This window comes from Rhipicephalus microplus, chromosome 7, assembly GCF_043290135.1.
Source record: "Rhipicephalus microplus isolate Deutch F79 chromosome 7, USDA_Rmic, whole genome shotgun sequence".
Taxonomy (NCBI): domain Eukaryota; kingdom Metazoa; phylum Arthropoda; class Arachnida; order Ixodida; family Ixodidae; genus Rhipicephalus; species Rhipicephalus microplus.
Window position 1 is genome coordinate 116,656,853 of NC_134706.1, and position 23,196 is coordinate 116,680,048.

The following is a 23,196-nucleotide window of genomic DNA, read 5'->3' on the forward strand; positions in this document are numbered from 1 at the left end:
CATCGAAAACATCGTCCTTCGGCATGGCGCTCCGACAACAGTGATCACAGACAGAGGACCTGCCTTCACCGCAGAGCTTTTGGAGTCGGTTCTCAGACTCAGCGGTACAGCTCACCGGAGAACAACTGCATACCATCCGCAGACAAACGGACTGACGGAGCGCCTCAATAGGACCCTCACAGACATGATCAGTATGTACGTTGACACAGAACATAAAAACTGGGATCAGATATTGCCGTACGTGACCTTTGCTTATAACACCGCTCGACAAGAAACCACTGGAATGACACCGTTCAGTCTGATCTATGGTCGCGAAGTCACGACAACATTGGACGCCATGCTGCCGCATGAGTGTGACGACATCCATGTAGACGCCGAAGAATTCACTCAGCGTGCCGAAGAAGCCAGACAGCTCGCGCGCGTGCGCATCTGTCATCAGCAGCATCAAGATGCACAACGCTACGACAACCGACACAAGTTTGTTAGCTACTCACCAGGCGACAAAGTGTGGGTCTGGATTCCGATACGTTGACGTGGACTGTCTGAGAAACTGCTAAGACGGTACTTTGGTCCATACAGCGTCACGCGACGCTTGAACGACGTGAACTACGAAGTTGTTCCCGACACTAATTGTAGTTCTAAGCGCCAAAAGCGTTTGCCCGAAGTTGTGCACGTCGTGCGTATGAAACCATATTTATCGAGTTAATTAGCTCCCGGTTACCGTTTTCGTACGACCATTTCATACGCCTGGTAGAGCACCTAAGTCAAATGTCACGTGCTTGCCCAAGAAAGACGATGACAGTTGTGCATGTGCCACGAAGAACTCCGAAATGGACGAAGAAGAAGAACTCGCTTGCGCGTTCTGATTAAAAAGATCGACCTGCTTCTGGTGTCTCAGTCTCTACGGCAAGACCTCTGTTTTGACGTCGTGACAGTATAATATGTATAGCACATAACCACTGATCGATTAGGTTGCTTTGTGTGGTTGCAATGTTGCAAAGTGACGTATGCTGCAGGGGTATAGAAATTAGGCTGACGATGATAGGATTGGGCTACTGGAATTAGAAGCAACCGCACCTGAGAGATGCGTGGCTGGCATTCATGAGTTCACCCAGGCCCCGGAAGTCGCCCTTTCGGAGCATCTTGGCTGCTTGGGCTGTGCGCCGGATTTCAGAGACGACGTGCCGAGCTCTATGGTACTGTTCCGACGTCATCTGTTCTCGGCAGCCTGCATGACAAGTGGCATGTGTGGTCTCTCAGTTAGTTATTCACTTGGAGAAAATGCACTGTCCATTCATTAGCAGACCGTTTAATCCCGAGCGGAGCAAGCGCTGTGAAAGAAAAATTATTGAACTAGATGTAGAGGGGTGGTCTTTGCTCGGTTTAGAAATTTAGTGATTGTTTCAAGTTGTTCTGTAAAGACTACACACACGACACAAGTAAACAAGTTGTTTCTGTAGCCAACACAAGTGCTAGTGACAGCGCTAGGAGGTTTGATAAGGCATCTATGCAAGTCTGCACGTTTCACGGACGAAGAGATCAACTACAGCCGATGACTGTGATCGCAGCTATCAGTATCATCATGCGTCGCTTGTACGACTACTGTTCATTCCCATAGTCCAAGTTGTTTAATTAAGAGCTTCGCCTTTTACAGTCCGACTGCTGCCTTGCGATCATGTGACAATATGGAACATGTGAAAGGCATACTTTCGACAACTTATGTTGAGCCAAGAGAGAAAAAGAAGGTGTGAGAATGCTAGGGCACTAACAAGATGATGTAGTGATTGGATAATTTAGCACACTGGTCTCCGGAAAATGGCACCTTGTAAACGACTTGGGAAAACTGCAGCGTACCTTCAAGATCTTCGAGCGAAGCATCTCTCAGGCTCTTGCCAAGGACGGCGCTCGCAGCCTGGCAGCTCTCGCGGCGTCGGGCGTATTCACCACCGGTCAGGGCATGCTTCACTTTCGAGTCGGTAACCAGAATGATTGCAGAGGTCAGGTTGAGCGGCACATGCTCCAAGGCAAGGGACCTGGAGTCGTAAATGTCACCAACATCAGATGCTCAGAAGTACCGCCAATGTGAGACTGATTTTTCATCAGATATGATCATTGCAATCGGCCTGCAGGACAGTTGGATTATCAATATTTTCAGTTTCGTGTGATTTCTTTAACTTGTTAAGAAAGGGCATTCCCGTATATTGTGGTACCCTAGAGTTTTTCCACATAAACTTCCTGCAAGTTGGTACTTGAAAAGTTACTAATTAACAAGCATGTGTTACCTTGTCAAATCAGTACAACTTTATCAGGGCAAAGTACTCCTGCTTCATCATAGAGCTTATCCATAATGATCAACAGCTGCCTGAATTGTAGCAGTTTGTAACAACAAATGGAAACACCATGCAATAAGATAGTGAAATATTCATGTTTTCTGTCGTAAGGCGCCATTCTTTCTGCTCATCGTCACTGGCAGCACTGCCACTGAGTTCTGGTGCATTACTCGGGTGCAAGAGAAACTTGTTTTGTTGTCTTGGGAAGTGCATCACATGCAGATAGTTTGCACACTAGACAAATTGCTCCACAAGACTGTGCCACTGACGACATGGCCTTTTCCTCCCAGCATGGGCGAACCGCATGTACCTGGCTTGATTCCTCAATTGCACAATGTATTCCATCGGCACGGTATATTAAATGTGCTATTTGCTACCTGACATACCTCACAGAATGTGCAATAAATGCCCTGATGTTTTTTTTTCTTTTTACTTCGTACTGCGGTCTTTCTCCCATGAAAAGACCCCACACACTACATACACTAGATAGCACTACAGGCAGATCGTAACGGTTCACGGTGAAGCCAGTGTGCAACTACTATGAGCCTCGCTTATCGCTGTTTTCAGCTTACGACTTCATCCTCATGGTGACAAAAAAATTCTTGTAAGGAATTTTCCACGAGGTTTTACCAAATTACCACAGTATGATTGAAGACTCTCAGGTAAGTCATTTCGTCACACAAACCAAAAATGCGTACCATGAATATTAGTTTTCAATATATTACCAGCCGTCGTTGAAAGAGACAAATCAATAACCGCTGTATTAAGCAGAAGTGGTCTGGGCACACCATATGTCATGGTGGGGTCTAAGAATACCTATGTTAGTGTAGAACTGCCATCTTTAAAGCTAAGAATGACAAGGCCACAAAAGACTGTCAAAACGTAAAAAGTTGATGGTCTTGTATGGACCATAGAGTATCTTTATAAAACACTAGGAGGAAATCTGGAGCGGTAACGCGTGGTGCTTCAGCCAGCACGTGATTGACATGTAGTACACGAATTTGTCTAAGCTTCATTCGGCTTCGTGTGGCGTGCAGCTGTTTCATAACAAGACAAAGGCCGGCTAAAATTCAGCAGCTACACTTTGTTGCCTTGACCCGTTAAGGCTCAACAATTCAAATCGGTTCAGGAAGTTCACAACGGTCCGTTCTTTTACCCGAAATGAAAACCAAAGCACAACAACAAACAAAGTCACATGTGCGAACCGCAACCACAAAGACGAGGCGAATCCGTGTACTGCTGATCATTCGCACGAGGGCTGAACGATCACAGCATTGGGGTTCCCTCTAGCAAATATCGAAGGAAACTCTATACAGTTAAACCTGTTCATGAGAGAGACTAATGTAAAAGACTAATGAGTATACACCTGTTCATAAGAGGGACTAATGTAAAAGACTAATGTGTGAGACGACACTGTGCTTACATTGCAATAAGGGTTCATAAGAAAATACACGTGGTACCCAGCTTATGAGAGACGCCTTGTATAAGAGACGAGAATTGCTGTCCAGTACATGCCTCTTGTAATGGGGTTCAACTCTAGCACGGGCCGCATATAATCGCATGGGCACACCTGGGACGGTAGGTACTTACCGGCAATCGAGAAGCAAGGCGTGGCTCGGCCTGCACCAATAGGCAGCCATCTGGTCCATAATGCCGCATGGCACTCCGGCAAACTCGTGCTCTGCTTTCTGGCAGCACAGGGGGGTCCGGTGTGCATCGCTTCAGTGCCAACACAGACATTGGAGAATGTTGTTTGCCAGGATGCACACGCTTGACTACATCCAAGGTAAATTTATCAAGAAAAATTTTCATCCACACTATTTTTCCAGTGTTCATTCATTTGAATGCGCAATTGTTTCAAGCATAGGCATGTCCCACCCCACAAGAAGTTTTCGAATCACATAGGAGACCAGAGAAAAGAAAAAAAAATTTGCCGCAAATCTGCATAACGTTCACTAAATGCAGATGGCTGACTGTCAATCGGATGCAACTATACGTTCATTTCTTTCTGCTTTAGGCTTATGACTGCCTCATGCACTATTACGCAGCATCAAAGTAACCATAATGCATATCTAATAATCAGTCTTCATTGCTTGTTTTTAATGACACAATACTGTGTTTTATGCAAATTACTACATATAATTTTTTGAATCCACAGCTGTGATTGCTGGTATGATGTTCAAATATACAGCATGCTGTGGTAATGCAACACAAAGGATGCACGACAATGCGGAATGTAACAAATTGGCACTGAAAACCGGCTAATTTTTGTCAGACGGCTCAATATGAAAGCCACCTAAAAGTAAGTACAGATGTTGCATGGCATTTTTATTATAGGTAAGATAAATATATACATTATTTCAACGTAATTCCGCAGAAGCACCGGTATTAACAGCCTTTGCCGACATGCATTCCAAGCAGCAGGTAGGTTAAGACAGCTGTTAGTTACAGCCTTTTTATTACAAGCTCAAAAGGGGTTGTGTGAAACGTTTTTTAATGTAGTTAGAAAATTGACAACTACCTGTTTCGTAATGACTGCATTGTGAAATAGAAAGGTTATCAAATCATCCGTATCGAATTCCAATTTTCAATTTCTGCCAACTCTCGGGATTTTGTGGAACTTGTGCCAATCTGTAGCTGACATTTCTCTGAATACGCAAGTCAGATTGTATGTCACAGCATGTGACAGGAACTTTGCAATGAAAATTCAGTAAAAAGCTGTGAAGAGACTGCTTGCTCTCTCATTGGTGATGTTTTCGGGGAACAGGCAAGAGGCGATAGCACACAGGTGTGACGGGTAGTGGCTGTATTTATGAACTGTAAATACCGTGGTGGAGAGTGTCTGAGGGTAAGTTCCGCATTTTAGAGCGCTGTGACAAGACTCAGAATAAGATGATGCAAAGCATTGCCCTGCGCATCTCAATGAGAAGTAGTAGTGGCCAATATGCTCACAGAAAAAAAGAAGAAAAAGCGCTCAAAGCCATCACACATGGCAACATAACTTTTGCAGATTGCACTGCTTCTTTGCTACGCATCCCTGCAATTTCTCTGGTAAAAAAGACAGAAGGAAATGCAGATTTTGTTTGATAACTGCACCAACACTTGATGGCTCCCAAACGTTTTTTTCATTTTTTTTTCAGCAGTACATTCATTAAAGAACAGAATTTAGTGGTAAGACCACTCAACGATTTAAGAAAGGTGTTGTACAGTCTTTTTAAATAAGCAAAATTACACTGTTCGTTACATGCAATTCTTGAATCGTCTCAGTTCAAATTTTGAATAAGTCAAAGAGCTCTGACAGAGGGAGCAGGCCACTTTCAGTAATGAAGGCACATAAATGCAAGAAGTTTCGAGACAAAGCGAGGCAGCCATTCAAGCTCCAAATCATTGCAGATCTTTGCTGCTGGAACACAGGATTCCAGCTAGCGTTGAGAGCCCCCGCTCACAGTGCAAATGAGAGGCTCTTACAACTTCCAGCTCACCTGAGCTCCTCCGGATGCAGCAATATCCTCAAAAAGTTGAACATGGCCACCTCCAGGGCGGCAGAACTGGATAGGCCAGCTCCAACGGGCACGGAGCTTATTACAACTGCATTGAAGCCACTCCGTATGGGTCCTGGATGCGGTTGGGACAAAAGAAGGGCGTTTAGTTTGCCCACACATTAGAAATGGTACTACACTCAAACCTCATCATAACAAAGTTGTATTTTACACGAAAATAAGTTCGTTATATCCCAAAATTCGTTATAAAGGTATATTGCCAACACTACATCTAATGCAAGACTATCCCCAATTCACTTTGTTATAGCTAATACTTCATTGTATCCGGATTCGTGATATAGAGGTTTGAGTGTACTCATATGCACCATCATTGTATGTGGCATGAAAATAGGAGATCAAGTCGCATGAACGTAAGACTTGTCCTTTTTGAACCGGTCCTTGGAAAAGTTTCGTTCAACCTACAATGATGGATTATTAACAATCAATTTGAGAAAATTGGCCATTAGTTGCTTTTATTTAATTCGTGCAAATAACCTAAACGAAAAAATGCGCACGTGCATCTTGCATTGTTTTTTGTGTGAAATATAAATCGCAGTGAACAAAATAATTCGATAGCTGATAGCCCATGCCGAAGCCTCACTGAGAAAACATGCCATCTCCAAGAATGTTGCGAATTTGCACGAGGTTCACTGTATAGAAATTTTTCACAATCTCGTGTATGGCTCATCGCGTCACTCAAAGCGTCAGCAAAGCTGCATTGCATACCCTTCTCCTTGCCACCTTTCCATGCACCTTCAATAATTTTCCTATCAAGGCAGGCATTACTTGGAACACTTTTCCTTCAAATGTCTTGCTTCGTGCCAACCCAGTTTGACATGAAAGCAACCATTAAATGGCTTTTGTCCTTATCAAGTCACTTCTTTTTAACCCATACCTCCTATAAAATCTTCTGTACAGTGCCCCTGCCATACGATATGTTGAAAAAAAAGTGCTGTTATGAAAGATGGGGAGCTCACAGAGAAAAGAAGACAAGGTTAAAGCGGGCTCTCTGTGTGTGGGTCAGTCTGTTGCAGATACTACAAATACATGAAATAAATACAAGGTATGAAAAATAATACAAATCAGAAATTAGTATTAATTATACTAATTATGGGCCAATAAGATTAAAAACTTTGCAGGTATAAATGTGGCAACGAAAAGCGCAAGAACCGATTGATTGGCGGACCGTGCTCCTGGAGAGGCCTTTGCTTTGCAGTGGGCGTAGTCAGGCTAATGATAATGGTGAAATATTACAATAAATGCAAATGAATAAACACGCCTTCCTGTAGCAAATGTATTGTTTCTGTAAGGGTAACTTACTGACACGACTACATCGGTGTTCATTTACCAATGATCTTTACAACAGAAGGCCAGTGGAAGGCTCAAACAACAAACCTACACCATGTAGATCTGCGCCACAATGTGTGAGTATGCTACCATTGTGTGTTCCCAGCTACCCGGAGTGAAGAGGCCAGCCACTTGTTTCCAAACTGCAGTTCGTCCACTTAAGATAATGGCTTTGGCCTAAGAAATGTGTGTTCGGGTGGCTGGTTGGTATGGCATTAGAAGTAGAATAAAACTGCGCAAGGGGCGGGACACAAGCAGAAGAAGCAGACAAGAGAGGTGCGGACAAACAATCGAATTTGTTGAAAACATCAAACTGCCACGTCTGTCAGCGCACTGCGTGCACAGGCACTCGTGACAATATCACGCACCATCTCACAGGCCGAGGCATGCCAGAGGATAAAGGGCACACGAAATAATTAAAGTGTCTGTATTTTTGAGGCTTGCTTCTGATAAGTCCATTAGCAAGCCTTCTGTTCATTTACATAAAAGAGAGCTCGGAATTTTTGGGATAAAGAGCCTGTAAGATGGTGTTGTTCTACGCGCTTGTGTACATAAGTGCTATCAAACGTGGAAGTTTAATGTCAATAAGTTTGGTTGTTACTTTGCGCCTGTACTGTCTGCCTCTTCTACTTGTGTCCTGTCCACTGCTCAGTTTTATTTCCCATCACCACTAGACACAACGAGGCTGATGTGATAGAAACACCACCATATCTTGTAGATATAGCCTTTTGCATCTGTCCAATACTCTCAACGATCCGCCGCCGTCGTGTCCACGGAGCATCTATCTCGTCAAGCTATGAATCACAGTGGCTTTCAGTCGACCCTCCTTCCTTTCAAGTAAAGGAACAGCATAGAGAGAAATGTAATGCAAGCAGCCAGGTTACAAGTGCGATTCCTGTTGCTCAGGCCTGACTTAGAAAGTTTGTACATTCATAAGCAAGCGACAAAAAGTGAGAAGCGAGCACAGCTAACTTTTCATGGAGTGGGCAGTTGTAAGAAGACACCGCAGTGGTCATCGCTGATTGTTTTTCGCAAAAATCGCCGACTTGCCTGGAAAATGAGCTACGACGCCTCGAACGTAGTTACTCCACGATGGTTCGCCTGGTGTCAAAGGATTTGCTTCCGATGGCAGCTGGAAAGTTGCTGGCTCGGGATAGTCAACGCTGTAAATGTTGCACATGCTGCTTCCCACGACAGGGGAGCCGACGACCACAGTGTACAGCGGCATGGCCTGCAAGTGATATCGTAAAACAGACACAATGCCACAATAGGGACACTAAAGAGAAATATTTTTTCACCTATTAGTAAATTGCAGTACTGAAAACAGAACTGCTATGGTGAGAAAACACTTGAAAAGTACGAAAATGTGTGAAAAGAAAAGGTGGGTAGCGATGATGTCTTAGTACCGTATCAAACCCTATCAACATTCGGGAGTGGGGTCGCGCGGCCGATTCCGCCGAGTTGCTTGGGCCTCGTCGTCTGTATTTTTTGTTGCCATTAGCCAACAAGTCAACCTTATGTTAAAGTTCCTGCATCAAATGCCATGACATTGCAGATTTTGATGGTGTCTATCAGGTCATACATAGTTTCAGGTTCCTTGTCTTTTGAGAGAGCCATGTAGTTAACACACCAAGTGTCGGAAAGTTTAATCGAGTCAACATTGCCGAAATGTCAAAAATAGACTTTTAAATCTATTTCAGCATATATTTAAAAATGAAAGTTCGACCTCAGTTTCTTTCTTAATTAATAAACATGTGATGGTGAAATGAACATTAGATTTTTCAGGGTACAATTTATCAATATAAACTGGTTCATTCTTCCACGAAGATTGCAGCACGCGGATGGGGATCAAGGAAGAACACAGAAGACATAACACTAAACTTCAATTGGTTCTTTATTTCTGAAGGAGCAATCTTATATGGACTTAACAAGCCAATGACAACATTCTTAGGCCAAGCACCAACACACATAAATAAAAATATGAATTGCATTCAATAATTTGACACTCATCATTCCAGATGGTCATTCCATCAATTCCAGATGATGGGAGTTAGTCCATAATAATAAAAAAACAATAATAACAATTGTTGGGGTTTAGCGTCTGAAAACCACAATATTATTATGAGATGCAGTAGCAGAGGGCTTTGAAAATTACGACCACCTGGGGTTTTTTAACGTGCACCTAAATCTAAGCACAAAGGTCTTAAGCCTTTTGCCTCCATCAAAAAGCGACTGCATTTAGATGGAGGTGAAAGTGCTTGACGCTTGTAACGATATGCTTGAGGATACCGCTGTGCAACTTGGAGATTATTCATATATATGAGTCAGCCAATCGTTTGCTTACTTCTATCACATCATGTAGCTTTGCCTTTCTGATATAGTTAATTTTACCACAAAATGTTTACCACAAAATGTTTACCACAAAATTTTACCACAAAAGGCTTTTTCAAAGCCTATAGTTTACAATCGCGGAGTGAAATAAGTTATCCTGGGAGCAAACTCAAGGTGGCACGGCTTTCTTGCAGAGATAAAGTGAAACTGCAGTGCCTTTTTTTTTTTTGTGAAGCTGGTAGCACACCCTTAGGTTGTCACCAAGTCTAGTTATTGCAGGCGAAGGTCCTCGGACAAAAGCTTTGCAGCAATTTCCTTCCTTCCCTCCAAGTGGTCCACCAATGAATTGACAGTAAGTATTGTTATCAGTGTAGGTGCTTGTGTCTAGCAAGTATGCAGACCAATTCGTATACCAAGATGACTGCGGCACTTAGCGCAGAACTGGCATCGACACAGTAAAACACTTTTAAATGCAAAACATTTCTTAGCGAACTTCGGTGACTATGAGCATATCTATCTATCTTGCTGCTTACGTTTAGGTGCTCTCGAGGTCATCCCCTTAACTTGGCGTGATCTATCTATCTCGCTGCTTACGTTTAGGTGCTCTCGAGGTCATCCCCTTAACTTGGCGTGAACCAAAATTAGCATAGGAGGGTAAGATGGTTTGATGAATATGACGCGCTGGTCAAGGCACGGATAATGTCTCAATCCCGTTGCGTACGTCGTCAAACACTTGCCGCCAGACAGTGGCACATACCTACGGGCGTGTATGTGCCGCTGGTATGCAGGTATGTGCAACAAGTGATTGACGCTTTGTATCTACCCATGAACAAGGAGAACACACATGGGCAATTTGAACGCGCGAGCATCAAGAAATACCTGGCATTGGTAGCGTCGACCCGATGAATGCAAAGAATGATGGTCAGAGTCCTAGCTGGAATCGAACTCAAGCATTCTGCGTGGCAATGAAGCATTTTACCACAGAGCTATGCCAGGTCTCGGAACTACTTTTTAAATAGACGCTAATCTTCGTGAAAAGCCAATAGTAGTTGCAAGGCTGCTTACACAATTTTATAAACATTGCGTGTGTACTCTTTTGATACAGCCGTCACGTCGAGTTAAAGTCAATTGTGGTTAGTTGTCATGCGCTTAAGTTGATTTATGTAACAGTGTCCAGGTCCTGACTACGTCCACTGCAGGACAAAGGCCTCTCCCATGTTCCGCCAGTCAACCCGGTCCTGTGCTTGCTGCTGCCAATTTATACCCGCAAACTTCTTAATCTCATCTGCCCACCTAACCTTCTGTCTCCCCCTAACCCGCTTCCCTTCTCTGGGAATCCAGTCAGTTACCCTTAATGACCAGCGGTTATCCTGTCTACGCGCTACATGCCCTGCCCACGTCCATTTCTTCTTCTTGATTTCAGCTATGATATCCTTAACCCCCGTTTGTTCCCTAATCCACTCTGCTCTCTTCTTGTCTCTTAAGGTTACACCTACCATTTTTCTTTCCATTGCTCGCTGCGTCGTCCTCAATTTAAGCTGAACCCTCTTTGTAAGTCTCCAGGTTTCTGCTCCGTAGCTAAGTACCGGCAAGATACAGCTGTTATATACCTTTCTCTTGAGGGATAGTGGCAATCTACCTGTCATAATTTGAGAGTGCTTGCCGAATGTGCTCCACCCCATTCTTATTCTTCTAGTTACTTCAATCTCGTGGTTCGGCTCTGCGGTTATTACCTGCCCTAAGTAGACATAGTCTTTTACAACTTCAAGTGCACTATTACCTATCTCGAAGCGCTGCTCCTTGCCGAGGTTGTTGTACATTACTTTCGTTTTCTGCAGATTAATTTTAAGACCCACCTCTCTGCTCTCCTTGTCTAACTCCGTAATCATGAGTTGCAATTCGTCCCCCGAGTTACTCAGCAATGCAATGTCATCGGTGAAGCGCAGGTTACTAAGGTATTCTCCATTGACTCTTATCCCTAACTGTTCCCATTCTAGGCTTCTGAAAACCTCCTGTAAGCACGCGGTAAATAGCATTGGGGAAATTGTGTCCCCCTGCCTTACACCCTTCTTGATTGGTATTCTGTTGCTTTCTTTATGAAGCACTATGGTAGCAGTTGATCCCCTGTAGATTTCTTCCAGAATGTTTATATATACTTCATCTACGCCCTGATTCCGCAGTGTTTGCATGACGGCTGAAATTTCTATTGAATCAAACGCCTTCTCGTAATCTATGAAGGCTATGTATAGTGGTTGCTTATACTCTGAGCATTTCTCTATTACCTGATTGATATTATGAATGTGGTCAATTGTTGAGTAGCCTGTTCGAAATCCTGCTTGTTCCTTTGGTTGATTGAATTCTAATGTTTTCTTTACTCTGTTAGCAATTACCTTTGTAAATAGCTTGTATACTACAGAGAGCAAGCTGATCAGCCTGTAATTCTTCAAGTCCTTGTCATCTCCTTTCTTATGTATTAAGATGATGTTAGCGTTCTTCCAAGACTCTGGTACTCTTCCCGTCAGGAGACACCTCGTAAACAGGGTGGCTAGTTTTTTTTTTCTTTTTTTTTTCTAACACAATCTGTCCTCCATCTTTCAGCAGATCTGATGTTACCTGATCCTCACCAGCAGCTTTGCCCCTTTGCATGCTCTCCAAAGCTTTTCTGACTTCTTCTATCATTACTGGTGGGGTGTAATCTGGGTTACTTCTAGTTCTTATAGTATTAAGGTCGTGGTTGTCTCGGCTACTGTACAGATCTCTGTAAAATTCCTCCGCTATTTTAACTATCCTATCCATATTGGTAGTTATTTTGCCTTCTTTGTCCCTTAGTGCATACATCCGACTTTTGCCTATCCCAAGTTTCCTCTTCAATGCTTTGACACTTCCTCCGTTTTTCAGAGCGTGTTCAATTCTCTCCATGTTATACCTTCTTACATCGCATACCTTACGTCTATTAATCAACTTCGAAAGCTCTGCCAGTTCTATTTTGTCTGTTGTACTTGACACTTTCATGCTTTGACGCTTCTTAATTAGGTTCTTCGTTTCCTGGGAAAGCTTGCCAGTCTCCTGTCTAACTACCCTGCCTCCAACTTCCACTGCACACTCCGTAATGATACTCGTCAGATTATCATTCATTGTATCTACGCTAAGGTTGGTTTCCTCACTAAGAGCCGAGTACCTGTTCTGCAGCGACACTCTGAATTCCTGTACGTTCCCTCTCAGTGCTAGCTGATTGATTGGCTTCTTGCGTATCAGTTTCTGTCGTTCCTTCTTCAAGTCTAGGCGAATTCGAGACCGTACCTATTCTATGGTCACTGCATCGTACCTTGCCAATCACTTTTACATCCTGCACGATTCCTGGGTGTGCACTCATTATAAAGTCTATTTCGTTCTTATTTTCGCCATTAGGGCTCCTCCATGTCCACTTGCGGTTTTCTCGTTTTCGGTAGAAGGTACTCAAAATCCGTAAATTATTGCGTTCTGCGAATTCTACTAGTAGCTCTCCTCTGGCGTTTCTAGTACCGATGCCATAATCTCCTACTGCCTGGTCTTCAGCCTACTTCTTCCCTACCTTTGCATTAAAGTCACCCATCACTATAGTATACTGTGTTTTTACCTTACTCATTGCCGATTCCACGTCTTCATAGAAGCTTTCAACTGAAGCGTCATCATAGCTGGATGTAGGCGCGTAAGCCTGTACTACCTTCATCTTGTATCTTTTATTCAGTTTAATTACGATACCTACCACCCTTTCATTAATGCTATAGTATTCCTCTATGTTACCAGCTATGTTTCTGTGAATTAGGAACCCCACTCCCAGTTCTCTTCTGTCTGCCAAGCCCCTGTAGCAAAGGACGTGCCCATTCTGTAGCACCGTATAGGCCTCATCTGTCCTCCTAACCTCACTGAGCCCTATTATATCCCATTTAACACCCTCTAGCTCCTCGAATAGGTCCAGCATCCTCGCGGGCATTAGCGCTTCATATCAGCTTCTGGTGTTGCTAATACGCATGTTCCAGTTCACAAGTGCAAACAAACGGTTATATAAACATCTGCAACTCTTCAACATATGTCTGTGCCTGCAACATTTGTACATATATTTAGCGTCGTTTCATGACGTGTCGCTCAATAAAAAAATTGCAACTTGGTCACCTTCCCCTCACGTGCTTCGCATAACAATGATTCCCAGGTGTGAGGGATCTGCCGAATTTTTAAACTGGAATGCGTACAGATGACGACCGATAACATTCTGCAGTAACCAACTTGGTTTAGGCGGAAAGCAGCAGGAACACGCAGAAGCAACAGTCTAAGGCCAGTAATTATCAAGCTACTCGATTTTCGAACCAAATCCGAGATCTTAAGCAAGGCTAGCAAATTAAAAGGAACGGATATCTTCATCAACGAAGATTTTTCAGTCAGGGTTCGACAAATCCGCAAGGAACTATGGCAACATTCTGCTGACCTAAGAAAAGTAGCCAAAAAAGTACGACTACAGTACGATCAGTTAGTAATTGACAGTGTTCGCTACGTCTGGGACAACGTCACAAAGTCAGTTATTGAAGCGTCTAGCAATCGTGTTCCTCGTAGCAATGAATGACTTTCCGGAAACCAGCGTAAATTAGTGCTGCTGAACGTAAATGCTCGCAGTTTGGTGAATAAGACTGTAGATTTTAATTGGCTCATCCAAACTTACGCCCCATCACTAATTTGTGTTACTGAGACATGGTTAAATAATACTATTTCTGAGGCTGAATTCCGACCCCCGGGTTTCTCGGTGCTACGTAAAGACAGAGAGGACAGCCGCGGTGGTGGTGTCGCCATCTTCTTAAAGAATAGTTTGAAGTTCTATCCATTACCCGACCTTCCCGAGTCAGAATCTTTATGGTGCAAAATCAGCGTTTGGGGGAAAATAACCGTATTAGGCGTAATATACCGGCCTCCTGGTACTGACCACGTTGTTTTTCCTGCTATTAGTGATTATATATTGAAAAACAGGCTTCACAAATTTAAACTGATTTTATGTGGTGATTTTAATGTACCGCATGTTGACTGGAATTTACTTTTACCCACTGGTCGCGATAGGGCACTCAGTGAAGCTTTAGTTGACCTTGTTGTGTCGTTTGATCTTACCCAAGTACTCGATGTTCCTACGCGGGAAAATGCAATTTTAGACCTTGTATTCTTGAATGAGGCTGTACAGCAAAATGGATTTGAATGTGAAGCAGTGAATGGGGTATCTGACCACAAGGCAGTCCTTCTTAGCTTGAATGTTGCCTGTGAACCCAAACTTTTGACATACAAAACGGTTCTGGATTTTACCCACGCAGACGACAATTCAATTCTTGCAGTTCTAGCAGCGTCTTTTGATGATTTCTTGTTCAATAGCAACCAATGTCATGTGGACTTGTTAGTTGATCAGTTTTATAAGATTGTTGAACACTGCATACACACATATGTCCCACAGAAGTGCCTAAAACGAAACCCTCGGCATCCTTGGCTAAACAGAGAAATTATTCAGCTTACTCGGCGAATAAAGCGACTTCGAAGGCATCGTAACACTCTCCTAAATAACCAGCACTTATTGAACTCTCTGAAAACAGAGCTAAGAGAAAAAATGCATGCTGCCCGCAAATTCTACTATGAAAGTTCGTTAACAACCTTTATGAAAAACGACCCGTCTAAATTCTGGAAAACTCTTAATCCTGCAGGCCCGACATCTTCCTTACTTATTGTGAACAAACAGCCTTCTTCGGATTCTTTAACTATCTCGGAAGCATTCAATGGTTATTTCAAATCAGTGTTTAGTACAGATGATGGCACCAGTCCCGCTTTCGGTCTTGACAGTACATTGCCTGCCTTCCCAGAACTACAGATTAGTTACGCTGGAGTTGTCAATCTCCTACTGAACATCGACACAAATAAGAGTGCCGGCGCTGATAACATCCCTAACACATTTTTAAAACGTTACGCTGAATGGAATGCGAGGTATTTAACAGTCATTTTTCAGAGATCTCTTGAAACAGGAATTGTACCGCAGATTTGGAAAAATGCAAAAGTTGTTCCGGTGTTTAAATCTGGCGACAAACAAGTAATTCCAAACTATCGACCTATTTCATTAACCTGCACCTGCTGTAAAATTCTTGAACACATTATTCACAAACATGTAGTCACATATTTAACTGAAAACAACCTCCTCTCCCAAAATCAACATGGCTTTCGTGCAGGATATTTTCAACAGTCACGCAGTTGCTGGGGTTTACGCATGACATCGCTTCGACATTAAACGATCGCGGTCAAGTGGACGCCATTTTTATTGACTTCTCGAAAGCGTTTGACACTGTTTGCCACAATAAACTCCTCCTCAAATTAAAAGCCTTTCTGCGCGGCACTCACGGCATTCGCTTGTTATCTTGGCTTTCAGATTACCTAAATTTAAGGCAGCAGTTTGTCGCATTTAACAATTCGCATTCGTCATCCCTCCCTGTCACATCAGGTGTGCCGCAGGGCTCGGTCCTTGGGCCTCTTCTTTTCCTAATTTATCTCAACGATGTTGTCGAAATAACAAAAAATACAAAGGTCAAACTCCGTCTATACGCCGACGACTGTGTCCTCTATTCTTGTATTAGTACCTCCCGTGACCAAATACAGTTAAATAATGTTTTTTCTTCTTTCCGTACCTGGAGCTCAACGTGGCAAATGGCACTAAACCTTAACAAAACGGTAAGCATGACATTCACAAACAAGAAGGAACCCCTACGTTTTTCCTATGGCCAGAACATGAAGCATGTCAACGAATACAAGTATCTTGGCGTAACATTCTCACCGAACTTAAAATGGCATGAACATATAAACCTAATCTGCTCGAAAGCGCTCCGAAAATTGGGCTTCTTGAAGCGAACGTTAAAAGATGCAACTCACGAATGCAAACTAACAGCATACAAATCCCTGATACGGCCTGTTCTTGAATACGCCTCCGTTGTCTGGTCACCTCACTGCGCATGTGACATAGAACACTTGGAAGGTGTTCAAAAAAAAGCAATAAGATTCATATATCACCGTTATGATCACAATTTTTCGCCTTCGTCACACGCTGTACGTCTATCACTTAAATCACTTGAACACAGACGTACTTGCGAGCGTATCGGCACTTTACATAAAATCGTGAACAAGATAATCACCATTGACATGCCCTTTTCCTTTGCCAACTCCGTTGCGAACACTCGCAGGTCAGACCCCATTAACATCACACCCTTCATGCCATTTCTAGATTGTTTTAAGTTTTCATTTTTTCCTTTCACAGTGGAATTGTGGAATAATCTGGATGTTTCTCTCCGAAAGTTGCCTAACAATAGTTTTTTTAATGAACTACCAAACCATGTGTTTTGTTAGTTTAGTGTGTATTCACTGTTATGGACCCACTCCTGCAATGTCTCGAACTGTGAGACAGCAGTATTTGTAAATAAAAAATAAAAATAAGCTGTTTAAAGTGGAGGTTCTGCTGTGAAGTGTTTGCAATAACTGTGCAGGTGTGTGTCACTGGAAATGGGTATGTGCAAAGCAGCTCTTAGTGTAGCATAACCATGCTCATACCTTGATATAATGAAATATCCGTTATAATGAAATTAATTAAGAACAGTCTTATAATAGATATAATGAAGGACTACACCTTTATAACAAGTTTTTGGTTATAGCAAACCTATTTTTGTGTAAGATACAACTTGTTAGCATGAGGTTTGAGTGTATAGTATAGCAAGGGGAGTAAGAAACAGGGTAAAAAGAAGTGATGTGCAAAAAAGCAGGAAAGATGGTACAGCATAGTATACTCTTATAAAGTGGTATAACATAGCAATGGGTAAGAAAGGGTAGTGTAGGTGAGTAATGGGGGTTTGTGGGAGAGGGCGTTAACTAGTTAACTAAGCACAGTCATGTAGTATAGCATAGCAAAGTGTGGGAAAGGGAAGCAGGGTGGTGAGAAGAAAAGGCGGAGAGGTATGCCATCAACTTGGCTATTTCCTCATTCTTCGCACCACTACTGCATAGCTGCCCCAATTTTTTCGAGCTAGACTGCGTCGAACCTATTCGTTCTGGTAACGACAGTCATAAAGCAAGTACGAGAGAAAGGTACAGATGGAGGAAAAAAATGGGGAGGTTGATCGGAACTTGAAAACCGGTTTACTACCATGCACTAGGGAAAAAAGAGTCTGCATGCCATGGCCAAAAAAAATTCGAGGGGCGGGGGCACTGGCCTGGTGTGCCACTCCCTCCACTGATTATAATGTACCATTCTCCCTTAGGATACTTCTCGGTGTGACTAAGCCTTGCCCACACAGTAGCCGTTTTTCTTCGGGATCATATGATACAGATGTGCTGGACCTCTACAGTGAACTGATTTACATGACCATGCTACAACAATGTGCATATTGTTACGTGGAGACAGTAGTCAGTCTGCAGCCACAACACAGCTCACCGACAATGTCCACTTCTTCACTCTAAGTCTGAGGCACCCTTTTTGGGTTTGTCCCACTAAGCCCTGTTACATTCAGCTGAAATCACGTAACACGACCCCCTGTGACAAAAGCGCCGACCCAGCGAGCTTACGGGGCCACAGCAGGAGCAGTGTGGTAACGCTTGAGCCTTGATACGTGGACGATGTCCCGGGACAGCAAAGCAGAAGAGGTTGATGCATCATCAGGAACAATTTCACATGTAGTGTCAGTCACTCGTCTAAGCAGGCGGTATGGGCCCGTGAAACAAGACAGAAGCTTCTCTGAAAGGCCTGCATGTCGCGTAGAGGACCAAAGAAGAACGAGGGAACCTGTTGGAAAGTGTTTGTCGCGATGCCGTTCGTCGTAGCGATGCTTCTGCGAGTCTTGAGACGCCGTTAATCTGCTGCGGGCAAGCTGACGAGCATGGTCAGCTCGGGCAATAGCGTTGCGTGCGTATTCAGAAGTAGACTGCGCAGCAGCTGGCAGGAAGGTATCCAACGGCAATGTTGGTTCGCGTCCGAACAGAAGGTAAATTAGCGAGTACCCAGCAGTGTCATGCCGGGAGGAATTGTACGCGAACGTCACGTGGGGTATTGCAAGGTCCCAATCACGATGGTCGGCCAAGACGTATTTCGAGAGCATGTCCGTCAGGGCGCAGTTTAAACCTTCTGTAAGCCCGTTTGTCTGGGGGCGGTACGATGTCGTGAGCTTATGTTGGGTAGAGCAGAAATGCAGGATATCGTCAACTACTTTCGTAAGGAACGTATGGCCTCGGTCTGTCAGCAGTTGACGAGGAGCTCCGTGCACTAAGATTAGATTGTGTAGTAGAAAATCAGCGACGTCTGTAGCGCAGCTTGTTGGCATGGCTCGCGTAACTGCATAGCGGGTCGCGTAATCTGTAGCAACCACGAGCCACTTGTTTCCGGAGGGGGATGTTGGGAAGGGACCGAGAAGGTCCAAACTAACACGGTAGAATGGCTTCGATGGGATGTCGATGGGTTGAAGATACTCACAAGGGAGTCCCGACGGCCACTTGCGGCGCTGGCGAATTTCACAAGCGTTGACATAACGACCTACAGAGCGTGAAAGGCCAGGCCAATAGAAGCGGCGGCGCACACGGTCATATGTGCGAGAGACACCAAGGTGACCCGCGGTTGGCGCGTCGTGCAGCTTGTGGAGGATTGTGGAGTGCAGGTGCTTTGGTATGACCAGAAGTAGGTCGTGACCATTGGGCGATAAATTACACCGATATAAGGTGTGGTCCTTTAGGGTAAACATGCGAACAGAAGCGTCTTGCGGTGAAGATTCGAGCTGTTGTATTAGGCGGCTGATATTCGGATCGCAATGCTGCTCATCTCCGAGATGAAGCAGCTGGGAGATGGAAAGGACGCAAAGTGATGAAGTCCGAGAATGCTCCTGCTTGGGAGGGACCCCAGGTAAACGTCTTATCTGCTTTGAGTAAATCTGTTAGGGGCCGAGCGATTTCCACGAAGTTCTTGATGAACCGCCAAAAGTAGGAGCAGAGCCCTACAAAGATGCGGACATCTTTGGCAGTTTTTGGCACAGGAAAGTCCTTCACAGCTCTAACTTTTTCTGGGTTAGGCTGTACGCCATAAGCGTCAACAACATGCCCAAGTATTGTAATGCGGCGGCGACCGAACCGGCATTTGGATGAATTCAGCTGAAGGCCAGCGAGACAGAATACATCAAGAATTTTGGACAGTCTTTCAAGGTGTGCTTCAAAAGTGGGAGCAAACACAATCACGTAATCCAGATAACAAAGACACGTAGACCACTTAAATCCATGGAGCAGGGAGTCCATCATTCGTTCAAAGGTGGCGGGGGCATTACATAAGCCGAAAGTCATGACGTTGAATTGGTAGAGGCCATCAGGTGTTACAAAAGCCGTCTTTTCTCGGTCCATGGGGTCCACGGCAATCTGCCAATAACCAGAACGAAGATCGATGGAAGAAAAGTAGGCGGCACCATGGAGGCAATCAAGGGCTTCATCAATTCGTGGCAGAGGGTATGCGTCTTTCTTGGTGATAATGTTAAGGTGGCGATAGTTCACATAAAATCGCAACGATCCATCCTCCTTTTTAACTAATACCACCGGGGATGCCCAGGTAATGGAGGATGGTTCAATAATGTCCTTCGCTAGCATGGTGTTCACCTCCTTCTGAATGATGCTCCACTCAAAAGCAGACACTTTATAGGGACGGCGATGAACAGGGTTGGCATCACCTGTGTGTATGCGATGCTGGACAAAGGACGTCTGCCCTAGAGGTCGGTCGTCAAAATAAAAAATATCCTGGTAGGCCTCGAGAAGATGCTGTAGGACTTCAACTTGCGGAGGCGGAAGATCAGTGGCGATCATGTCTACAATTTGATGGCTGCCCGAATGTGCTGCGAGTGGTGTGTGCTGCGTTGAAACAAGGGTGTCTAAGGCAAGCACTTCAGTTTGTGAATCGAGCAACAAACACAGGTGGGCCACAGAAATGCCTTGTGGAAGCACTTGATTCATGTAGCCGAAATTTACAAGTGGTAGACAAGTTCTGTTATCTGTGATGCTGAGCGCCGTGTAGGGAACTGCAACATTATGTGCAAGGAGTACTTCGGTGAGAGGCTTAGCGTAATAGTCACTGTCGGGCACAGCTGGTGAGCACAGAAAATCGATGTACGTCAGTCTTGGAGGGCAAGTGAATAAAGTCGCTGCATTGTAATCGGCATGTAGGTTGGTACGGGGCGTCACTGATTTGTGGCAGTTCAAGGCGGAGCACGCCACCGGAGCAATCAATCAGAGCAAAATCGGCGGCAAGAAAATTGAGGTTCAGTATGAGGTCGTGGGGACATGTTCTAAGGACGGTAAAAAGGACGACCACTTGATGACCGCCTAAGGTGAGTTGAGCTGTGCACATACCGACGACCGAGAGTGTTGCGTTATCTGCAACTTGGACGACACTGGTCAAGGGGGGCGTGAGGACCTTCTTCATGCGACGATGAAAATGCAAACTGATAATTAAGACATGAGCGCCCGTATCAATCAAAGCTTCAACAGGTGTGCCATCAACATATACTTCAAGGGTGTTCCGGTTCAAACGTAAGGCCAACAGAGGATTTTTGGGTGAGGTCGACAGGGCAGCTTCACCTCCCGAAGCTGCGAAGCCTAGTTTTCCGGAGACATGCGACGGTTAGACGATGACGAGGGAGAGTGGCGACACGTATTTGAACGAAAAGGGCGGCTTTGAGGCGGCGGCGACGATAGGACAGGGTGGCCGTAGTCCTCAGGGGCAGTAAATGGTGTAAACTCAGTGGGGTGCATAACGGTGGTTCGGTGGACAGAATGAGGTACTGTAAGTGGGATACAAGCCAGAAGGCATAGATGGCCACTGGCTGCGACAGTAACGAGCTATGTGTTCCGCGCGACCACAGCGGAAGCAGATTGGCTTATTATCAGCTGTTCGCCATTCAGACGGGTTTCTGGTTCGAAGAGAGTACGGACGGCGACGTCTTATGTCCACAGAAGGTATCGAGGGATCAGTATTATTCAGGGTGGTTGCAGTAGACAGGATACCCAGGTTAGCAAATTATTGGCGGACGACAGCCTGGATCAAGGAGACAGCTGGCGTTGAGGCGTCGGGCAACATCGGTTTGTTGGCAGCCGGGTAAGCGGCCTCGAGTTCACGTCGGACGATGCGCGTCACGTTTTCGGTTGTAGACGGCTGACAAGGAGTGGCTTCGCAAGATGGCGTTGCAGCAGTGTTGGGTAGGCACTGGAACTGGTGTAAAATGCGTCGACTCTTCGCCTGCTCGAGACGGCGGCACTCTTTCATCACGGCGTCGATGGTCATTACGTTCGTAATTACAAGCAGGCTGAATGCATCGTTGGCGATTCCTTTTAAAATGTGCGATATCTTGTCAACCTCAGTCATGTTGGGATCGGCCTTTTGACACAACGCTAAGACGTCTTGAATATAAGTCAAATAGGGCTCGGTGGACGTATGTGTACGTACGGCCGATTGCTTTCGAGCATCAAGCTTTTGACCAAATGGGTTGCCAAAAAAGTTGCGGAGTTTAAACATTTCCCAGCTTGTGATTTCGTGCTTGTGGGTCTCAAACCAGATGCGAGGGGTTTTGTCAAGATAGAAAATGACATTTGCAAGCATAACGGTTGGGTCCCAGCCATATTGCTTGCTGACGCGCTCGTACATACTAAGTCACTTGTCCACATTCACGTTGTCCTCTCCAGTAAAGGTATCGGGATCACAGGGTTGCGTTAGGGCGACGTGCCGGGTTGCTGTCGTTGTTGAGGTAGGTGGTGAAAGCGTATCATCACCCGGAGCCATGGTAGCAGACTTAAGGAGGCGTCCACTGCGTAGCTCTGTTGTCAAAAGAGCACCCAGCACTTCCACCAAAATGTTACATGAAAAATACCAGTAGTCAGTCCGCAGCCACAACACAGCGCACCAACAATGTCCACTTGTTCACTCTCAGTCTGAGGCACTCTTTTTGGGTATGTTCCACTATCTCCTGTTACATTCAGCCGAAATCACGTAACAATATGTTAGCTGATGCTGCTGTTTTTCTTTGAGCAAATAAAACTGGCAGTTTTCACGCTCACACTTTAAAACTTTAAATATTGCTTAACCAGCACTAGGTAAACTCTCTCTCTTTCTCTCTCTCTGTATGTATGTATGTATATATATATATATATATATATATATATATATATATATATATATATAAAAAGAAAAGCATGTTAAAGGTCTTTGTCCTGCCCACTCCATATTCAAACACAGAGTGACGCGTATTCCAAGAAACGTCCTGATGACCAGAAACGCTAGCTGATCAAATTCAAAAGGAGTGATTGCAAATTATATATACTAATGGATGAACTAATTTAAGCACGCTCAGAACCTGTAAAATGTTTTCCGCTTCATTGTGTTTGTCTTCAGCAGTGTGCGATGTAATCCTACATTAATTAATTACTTTCGTTGTGTGTCATGTGCCAAAGTGACGATGTGTAAGGCTAAACGAATTAATTTTTGAACAGCTGGGGAATTCTTAAACATTAAATAGATGTACATGAATTTTAATTCTACATTTCGCCTCACTTCGAATGTAGCGTGGCAGGGCATATACTGTAAATGCTGCAGTGAACAC

General features: G+C 44.4%; 1 protein-coding gene across 1 annotated transcript in view; it reads right to left on the reverse strand.

Moving 5' to 3' along the window:
* The window catches only part of LOC119179819 (galactokinase), a 32,823-nt gene that overhangs the window by 8,235 nt on the left and 1,392 nt on the right, over nucleotides 1-23,196 (reverse strand). Inside the window, exons 2-6 of the mRNA XM_037430939.2 lie at nucleotides 8,267-8,447; nucleotides 5,813-5,945; nucleotides 3,921-4,049; nucleotides 1,855-2,033; nucleotides 1,078-1,228 (exon numbers count right to left, since the gene is read on the reverse strand). Coding sequence (XP_037286836.2) covers nucleotides 1,078-1,228; nucleotides 1,855-2,033; nucleotides 3,921-4,049; nucleotides 5,813-5,945; nucleotides 8,267-8,447 — 773 coding nt within the window. The remainder of the gene's footprint in view (nucleotides 1-1,077; nucleotides 1,229-1,854; nucleotides 2,034-3,920; nucleotides 4,050-5,812; nucleotides 5,946-8,266; nucleotides 8,448-23,196) is intronic.